At 40.3% G+C, this 8,788-nt stretch overlaps 1 protein-coding gene across 2 annotated transcripts; it reads right to left on the reverse strand.

Moving 5' to 3' along the window:
- Positions 1 to 5,512: 5,512 nt before the first annotated feature.
- Positions 5,513 to 8,585, reverse strand: LOC121533140 (CMRF35-like molecule 5). Of its 2 annotated transcripts, none has more exons than XM_045211655.1 (5): positions 8,408 to 8,585; positions 7,586 to 7,921; positions 7,322 to 7,429; positions 6,108 to 6,215; positions 5,513 to 6,002 (listed from the first exon to the last, which is right to left on the reverse strand). In XM_045211655.1, the coding sequence occupies exons 1-5, from the start codon at positions 8,445 to 8,447 to the stop codon at positions 5,809 to 5,811; spliced, it is 786 nt and encodes a 261-aa protein (XP_045067590.1). In that variant the 5' UTR covers positions 8,448 to 8,585; the 3' UTR covers positions 5,513 to 5,808. The 2 variants fall into 2 exon arrangements, with proteins under 2 accessions (XP_045067590.1, XP_045067589.1); XM_045211654.1 differs by having other exon boundaries at positions 5,513 to 6,005.
- Positions 8,586 to 8,788: the final 203 nt, after the last annotated feature.

An 8,788-nucleotide genomic window follows, 5' to 3' on the forward strand; every position in this document is an offset into this window, starting at 1 on the left:
ATGCCTAACATTTGCTCTATCCCATTGACGAAATATCATTTGACCCACTTCAATCAATACCTTGTATGTCCTTTCCTGGGTCTTGTTACGCTGAGCCTCCATGTCACTCCAGTGTCTCTAGTCTTTAGAAGCCACTCATGTAACTCCTCAACAGAATTCACTCCTAGGCGTAGGCTCAATTCAAAAGTTGAGTGGTCTCTCTGAGTAGGTATCTCCACAAGTGAACAAATATTATATTTGTACCCAGGGGGTTGCCAACTCTAAATAGGAAAACAATGTAACTTGATGTGTTGTGTGCTATAGTCAGAGCAACTTAAACAATTTTATAGAAATGATTAGCTAATAAATATTTGAGAAATTATGAATAGTAAGCATTTTACCTGATAATAGACTACTAATGATAATATAACAACTTTAAATACCAAGCTAGTAAAGTTAAGTAGCCTAGGTTAATTTAGCTGATCATTGAAACTCTGAAAAAAAAAAAATACATGGGCAAATGTTACCAAACATGTTAATAATAGGCCTGCAGTACGGTAGGCAGCTAATTGTTAAATGACACTTTCCATCGTTACCTTGGAAGGTAACTGTCTCTCAGGGGTGTGTGTTCATCCATGTCTCTCAACAGGCTGTGAGGCAACGGTTGTCGGGAGCCAACAAACGCTAGCCAATGGGAGCGTAGTAGAACGCCTCTCTGAATAACGGGGCGTGGTTTTGGCATAACCTAGTTGGGGAAAAGAAAGCGTCTGTGACAGCAAAAACATTTGAAGAAGCAGGAAACCACACCTAGCTGGGTTTGTTAAAGAGACAGAGAAGGAAAATGTCCCGCATCTCAATCTTTCGCGAAAACACGTTTTTTTTATTCTTCAGATTTCAAACAATCTGCAGAATTGAACAAATGAGCTTGAGCTTGGAATAAGGTTGAATGATTGGTTGATTTTCCCCCTATATCAAAATTCCAAAAATAACCTAATTAAATTGGTTAAATTAACAGAGATTCTTAAGTGGCCCATTTATATAAAGCTATCGGTATTACTGGGCTATATCAGCCAATAGGCTCGAAATAGTTTGAAGAGAGCTGAGTTGGAGAGACTCGTACTTTCACTAGAGCTACGTTTTATAGCCTAACGTTACCTTTTAGGAGTGGGACGATTTTCAGACGGAGACATATGATCAATATGTATTTCTAGGCAATGTAGTAAACTATAGCCTAATCATATTTAGGAAATACATTTCCTTGGGAAGATAACTGCCCCATGCTTCTCCACCCCATGCATAGGCAGCCTACTCTATTTAATTGAGACCACACCTATATACTAGGCGCACTTGATCTCGCGCACTCAATTGAGAGGAGAAGTAGGCTAGATAATTTGAAGCAGCGAATTCTGAGGGTGAATAATGCGACAAAGATGTCATTTTAGTACAATAGGTAGGCCTGGCCTAATCCACACAAAGCAGAAAGACGACAATTTCAAAATAATCTGCGGGACAACAAAAATATCTGACTGCCCGCGCAGCCTGGTCTCATAATCTACAATCGGGATACTCAAATAGTTTTGATATGTTACGTGTGGTATTGTTACATAAAACAGATGGTTACTTAAGGCAAAAACGAAAGTAGGGTGGGTGGATGGTTGTGAGTTCGAATTATCATGGTCAGCATGAAATTGAATTGCTAATTTGCTAAGTGAGGCTTATTTGATCGAATTAAAGTTTTCGTAATGTTTAGATTGTTACGAATTTACTGATAAGTGGACGCCAGTGGCACTGATAAAAAAAACATTTAATATCGGAGTTGTCTGTTGTTCACATGCATATCTGCCCTCTCATTGGCTAATCCCGCCTCGTCCCTCCTGCCTTCCACCTTTTGAGGACATTTTATTCCCATCGTTAGAGCAGACAGTCCAATATCTTGCCAATATAATAGATTATCTTTGCTGTCGGGAGGAAGGGTCTAGAGAAGTCAGATTTGTTTTTCATTTAGTTAAAAATGTACAAAACTATATAACAATCAGGCAAAATCACAGCATAAAGCCACAACACAAAGATAAAACAATAACCATAAAATAAAAAGATGACGGATTTATATTACACTCTACTGCGCTCGGTTTGAACAACGTAAACTGCGAAGGCGGAGTTTGTTGTTGTATTTTTTTTCTCAGACTCCACCCCTATTCCGAGTCTCGCTGTCAGTTTTGAGCAGGGCATTCGGCGTTTGCCGCCAGGCTCCTCAATTGCCAATCAATTGAAACATCCGCTCACCCAGGCAAGAACCGGGTGTCATGCTCGCTCACTGTCACTGAGAGAACAAGAAGTAGCTAAACCCATTTGAAGACGTAGGAAACAAGGCCTGCTATTGGCTGAGTTTGTGCAAGATACAGATAATAAGAAAGAAAGAAAGAAAGAAAGAAAGAAAGACAGACAGACAGACAGACAGACAGACAGACAGACCAAGAGATAAAATATTCTCTCTTGCTTCAGAGGATGTGCTTTGATTTTGTCGCCCTTGTGCTTTTTGTGAGGCTTTCTACTTTGAATATTTTTTTTAACGGTAATGTCCAAAATGCATCAAATATTATGGCAATGTCCAAAATACATCAAATATATCCCGTCTGTTTAATATTTTTTCACAATACAATGTAATGGTTAGTAATCTACTGTATTCAGTTTATACAGTATGATACTGTTGATTATACAGTAATTTACTGTGACAATTACAGGATTTGTTTTACAGTGTACATATGTAGACTGGAGGAGGCTGTCTAGAGAGGAGAGCAACAGTGGTATTGAGCCACTGGAGCGCGCTCTCCCTCAATCTCAGGCTCAGGGTGTCTAGTGACACCACATGACCCCTGATAGAGTATAATGAAGTCTTCTCCCAGTTATATTAAACACTGAATCCTGGGGAAACATTATGGGCGACATTTTCAAGGTGCAAAATATTTCTTAGCTTTTCTCAATGCTGCTGTGAAGTGACTATTCATGCAATGCCATGACTTTGACTTCGATTTTACTGCCGCAGAAACAGGAAGTGACTATGGCGCCATTTTAGTTGTGCAAGAGAGCGCGGATCTGTGATGAAAATACCTGTTTTACACCACGAAAATGGTGCCCTAAGTTTGCAAAATAATGCAGCCCATGTCAGCTAAGTGGTTTGACACTTCATTCAGATAGTAATGAAATACTCATATGGGGTTACTGAACACAATCAATTGAATTAATAATAGAAAGTGTTGATTATTTGGCTTTGGGGAGAGCACAGAGCATGAAAGAAAACCTAGCGCTGCAGGAAGGGGTGCTGGAAGTGCCGCAGATAAATTGAAATACATTTGCCAAATTATATAATTACTCCCCGTCTCTATAAAAAAAATAAACTGAATTAAACTACACCAGCATAATTTAGCTAGAGGATCAATCGTTTATATATATATAAAAAAAATGGCTGTAGATTGTGTTTTGTCCCATTATGAGAGCATAGGCCTAGTCTACAGTCGGGAATCCCGCTATTAGGCAGCCGCAGATATAAAACAGCTGATTGTTGAGTTGTCGCTGTCAATGAACATCAGGCAGCAGCTACAAGGTATTTCGCAATATTTCGAAATACAATTGCGGGAATAATCTGTTTGAATAGGTGAGTGCCACTGGAAAGATGGTGGACTCTAATTTCCTCATATTGTAGGCCTAAGATCTGTGTATCCACTCATTTCATTGGCCTATGCTATTGGTTGCATTTAAGACATGGGTCGTTCGTTTTATTGATCTCAGTATGTAAATGTCAGAGTAGCTCGTCATTTTGATCATTTGTGTGATATAAAAAACATTATTTAAATGTCTCCAGTCATGTAAAATGATGTCGAATTGCAGTAAATGATTTTAGAAAGCACTTATTTTCTCAGACCCACAAACCCCTCAGCCCCTGGTCTTCAGGACTGAGCCCCAAATGTTATGAAACTCTGGTGAAGGCCCGGAGTATAATTTTCATTGTCAACTAAAAAAAATACATAGGCCTAAAGTCGACAAATAAAAACAGTAGAAAATATTGTTAAAAAAGTATGGTTCTTTCAATCACATTCATCTCTCTACTCCGCCTGTCTGCCTCCCTTTCTATCTGTCATGAATTGAGCTAGTGAAGTGCAACATTGTATCATGAAATCATCACTGGGTCTGGCCGGAAGCTGTAGCTAGCGAACTTGAAACATTGTATCAACTAGCCTATTCTTGGCCCTCAGAGTTTCCTGCGCCAGTGAGCTCTTGGACAGATAGCTATTTTTAATGACGTTTCCACTGGACATATGGAATCATCAGATCGGGATAGTTTGCTCTTTCACACCGAGGCTTGGTGATTATCGGGCCGGGAGTGTTGGAAATATTTTTCAAATACTGAGGAACTATCATTTGCAATGGATGTAAAACAAAACTGACTTCGTTGACTTACTCTGTGTGAGGTGAAGAAAAAATGACTGAGAAGCTCAGTCATACATTGCAGAATGGGCACTCTCCTACATATTCATGCATTCGGGGGAGAGACGCACAATATCATCGCCACACAAACCTCCCCTTCTTCTTGATGCAACATTTTTTATATTATACTCAAGACACCTTATCTTCACAAATATTTTAGACGCGTTTAACTGACAGCCGCAACTCAATCAGCTAGACCTATTGCCATGCGCAACACCAAATTGGCTGCTTCCCAAACACAGTATAAAAAAAAACAAAAAAAACAAGAAGCTCTGTGGCAAAATCATGATTCCTGATGAAGTATTTTGAATGATTCGATTTAGACAGGAGTAATTATATAATTTTAGCGAAACATCAATTTACTTTAGGGCAATCCAGCATTCTACCAGTGCAATGTGCACCCGCCAATTTGCCAACTTTCATTTCCAATTCGCAAGAGTTCTGTATAATGACGAGATGCTCATGTCTCCGCCCTAACAATGGGAGTCTTTTAACGCACTGACTATACGATGAACTAATTAGAGAAATAAAAGTAGTGCTTTTGTTTGTCTAGTGACAGTGGTACATGCTGATGAGACAGGTACTGAGTTTACTGACAGCACCAGTGGAGGCTGGTGAGGGGAGGACGACTTATAGTAATGTCTAGAATGGAATGTATCAAACACATAAATATATTGGTGCTTTACTGATAAATACACATAGGCTCATTTCCCAGTCAAGTGGAGTAAAAAACACTGAATAAGCAAAGCTTTCTAAAAGTGATAAACTGTCTCTTTTTGTTGAAGCCAGTGTTACATTCACAGTAGGAAAATTATTGAATGAATGAACGGATGTAGAGACGGAACGACCGACAAACAAACAAAAGAATGAACGAACAAACAGATGATTGAACTAACGAACAAACAAATAAATCAATAAATGAATATACAAACAAATAAACAAATTCAAAATATTTTTTGGGGAATAAAAATATGAATGAATGAAAGAACAAACAAATTAATGAATTATTGAATGAATATAAAAACTAATTAACAAATTAACGATCAAATAAATGAATGAATTAAAAACACAAATGAATGAAAACATGAATTCATGCTTTGCCATACAGATCAGTGACAGTAGCAGACTATGTAGCAGAGTGTTTAATGGTGCAGTACATCTATGAGGTGTCTACATCTGTAGGGTGAGTGTCTGGGTGGTTACTAGCATCAGAGTCTGAACTGAAGGAGACAGTATTATAGTGGAGACAGGCTGGATCTCTGGGGAAGTTGACAGTAGCATAGTGGAGACAGGCTGGATCTCTGGGGAAGTTGACAGTAGCATAGGTCACACTGTCTTGAACCTATGTTACGGACCAACGTTGGAGTAGATGTCATCTGGACGAGGATTGGTTGCCGTGGCATAGATGGTGGTGATGTCACAGGCTGTATCTGGGTTCTGATTGGTTGCTGTGGCGTAGATTGGGTTAGTGATGGTTCCTATGTCTGGATCTTGGTTGTCTGTCATTGAGTCAGGAACCAACGGTCTGGCAGAGTGTTTGGCTGCTGAAGAGGAAAACCAACAGATTTTATTTATAAAAGCTATATTTATTTTCTGACATGTTTATGAAAAATAATAATAATGATTGCGTGTAATAACTACTGTACCTGTTGGTCTCCTGTCTCTGTCTCTCCTCTGTCTAAAGAACATGAACAGCAGCAGACCCAGCAGTAGTAGAACAACACCCAGACCAACACCAGAGAACATCACATCACCTAGAACACCCAGACCAACACCAGAGAACATCAGATCACCTAGAACACCCAGACCAACACCAGAGAACATCACATCACCTAGAACACCCAGACCAACACCAGAGAACATCAGATCACCTAGAACACCCAGACCAACACCAGAGAACATCACATCACCTAGAACACCCAGACCAACACCAGAGAACATCACATCACCTAAAACACCCAGACCAACACCAGAGAACATCAGATCACCTAGAACACCCAGAGACAGTACACAGGCATAATGTTCCAGTGATGCTACATTTAGCTAGTCTGTACTGTACTGTACTTCTGTGTTTCTTCATTTCAGAGGGAGGGAGGAGGGAAGACAACATTAGACAGAGAAACAGGTGGGTGTTGAGGAGAGCAGAAATAAAGATGAAATGTTAATGATGAGATATCAATAGGAAGAGTCAGATAATTTAATCTAATACCAAGTATCAGGCAAAGTCAGTGTGTTTTTGTTGTGATTCAATCTCATTCATTGTCTGGAGGAGGAAGATGCAGTGGCTATTTTCCACCACAAATTGGTGTATCTTTACATTCATAGTTGTAGTTTATAAGGGTTTAATGCTAGGTAGTTGTATACCATGTAAACGTTTGGTGCTTGGTAGTTGTAGTCCATGTTACATTATGGTACTTAGTGGGTGGTGATGTTGTTACCTTGTGTTCTAGCCATGTCTGTGGGTGGTGATGTTGTTAGTCCTACTGAAAGGAAGAGAGAGAGAGAGAGAGAGAGAGAGAGAGAGAGAGAGGAGAGAGGAGAGAGAGAGAGAGAGAGAGAGAGAGAGAGAGAGAGAGAGAGAGAGAGAGAGAGAGAGAGAGAGAGAGAGAGAGAGAGAGAGAGAGAGAGAGAGAGAGAGAGAGAGAGAGAGAGAGAGAGAGAGAGAGAGAGAGAGAGAGAGAGAGAGAGAGAGAGAGAGAGAGAGAGAGAGAGAGAGAGAGAGAGAGAGAGAGAGAGAGAGAGAGAGAGAGAGAGAGAGAGAGAGAGAGAGAGAGAGAGAGAGAGAGAGAGAGAGAGAGAGAGAGAGAGAGAGAGGTAAGTGTGTAGGCTATAGAGAGCAGTTCTACTGAGGGTAATATACCTGCAGTGGAGTTTGAGGAGTCAGTTGCCATGGTGATGTTTGTTGATGGGTGTGTTGTGGAGAGGAGAGGTCTGGAGGTGACGGAGCCAGGGTTGGGAGGAGAAGGAGCTGTAGAGAGAGGAAAAGAGAGAGAGTCAAGGAGAGAGAGAAGAGATACAGAGAGAGAGAGAGAGAGAGATAGATATAATGCATCAACAAAAATATATAATGTGCAAAATGTAATCATTCACATAAACACACTAATAGAAACTCTTAGACACCAACCTCTCTCCACAGTTAACCTGACTTCAGTCTTGTGATACCACCACCATGTGTTTATTTCACACCAGTAGGTCCCTGAGTCCTCTAGGGTCAGGTTAGTGATGGTCACAGTGAAGAGTCTTCTCTCTGTGTCGTCATACAGAGAGTATCTCCCTTTATGAGTCCACGTTGGGTGTTGATACCTTTGGGTTTTGATGACATCAACCCGGTAGGCCCAGATCCCTTTTGAGAGGTACTTCTGGTATGTCTCAAACCCTCGTGCATAAAGACACTGAATGCCAGCATTTCCTCCTTCTGTCCCTTTCTTTGTGATCACTCCTGACACCACACAGCTCACAGCTATGACACAATCAAAGAAACAGATTCACATCATCTCTACAACATCAGTTGCCCATTGTCACCATATTTCACAGACAGTCAGGTAATGGAGATACTTGAGTGATATGTAGAGAATGTTTAATAATCTGTGGCTGAGTGATACAGTACATTTATGTGTTCAGCACTACAGCAATACAGTAAAACAGCGTTCAATGATATAGTAAAGTACAGCATTGATCACTGTCACACATGCCAAGAATTGAGTGCTGTGTTCAGTGAGTAACACAGTTCAATATGGGGTGTGTATTAATGTAATACATTCATTCTAATAGTAACAGTTCAATATGAGGTGTGTATTAATGTATTGAGGTCTGATAGTAACAGTTCAATATGGGGAGTGTATTAATGTAATACATTCTAATAGTAACAGTTCAATATGAGGTGTGTATTAATGTATTGAGGTCTGATAGTAACAGTTCAATATGGTATAATAATAATAGTACTCACCACAGAGAAGTCTGATGTTGACAGACATGAGATTCCTCATTCTACTCTCTAGCGTCCCTCCTATGTTGTCAAAATTAGACTGTTCTCCTCTCACTCCAGTCCTCTACCAGTCACTACCAGTCTAGTCCCAGATACTCAGACTCTCTACCAGTCACTACCAGTCTAGTCCCAGATACTCAGACTCTCTACCAGTCACTACCAGTCTAGTCCCAGATACTAAGACTCTCTACCAGTCACTACCAGTCTAGTCCCAGATACTCAGACTCTCTACCAGTCACTACCAGTTTAGTCCCAGATACTAAGACTCTCTACCAGTCACTACCAGTCTAGTCCCAGATACTCAGACTCCCTACCAGTCACTACCAGTCTAGTCCCAGATAC

Source organism: Coregonus clupeaformis, chromosome 38 (assembly GCF_020615455.1).
Source record: "Coregonus clupeaformis isolate EN_2021a chromosome 38, ASM2061545v1, whole genome shotgun sequence".
Lineage (NCBI taxonomy): Eukaryota > Metazoa > Chordata > Actinopteri > Salmoniformes > Salmonidae > Coregonus > Coregonus clupeaformis.

What these genes read in the sequence shown, in the direction of transcription:
- LOC121533140 (XM_045211654.1), bottom strand. Translation starts at nt 8,447, where the DNA reads ATGAGGAATCTCATGTCTGTCAACATCAGACTTCTCTGTG. An exon ending in CAGGTTAACTGTGGAGAGAG is followed by an intron (nt 7,430 to 7,585) that starts GTTGGTGTCTAA and finishes CTCTCTCTACAG; the next exon opens with CTCCTTCTCCTCCCAACCCT. An exon ending in CTCCTCAAACTCCACTGCAG is followed by an intron (nt 6,216 to 7,321) that starts GTATATTACCCT and finishes TGGGTGTTCTAG; the next exon opens with GTGATGTGATGTTCTCTGGT.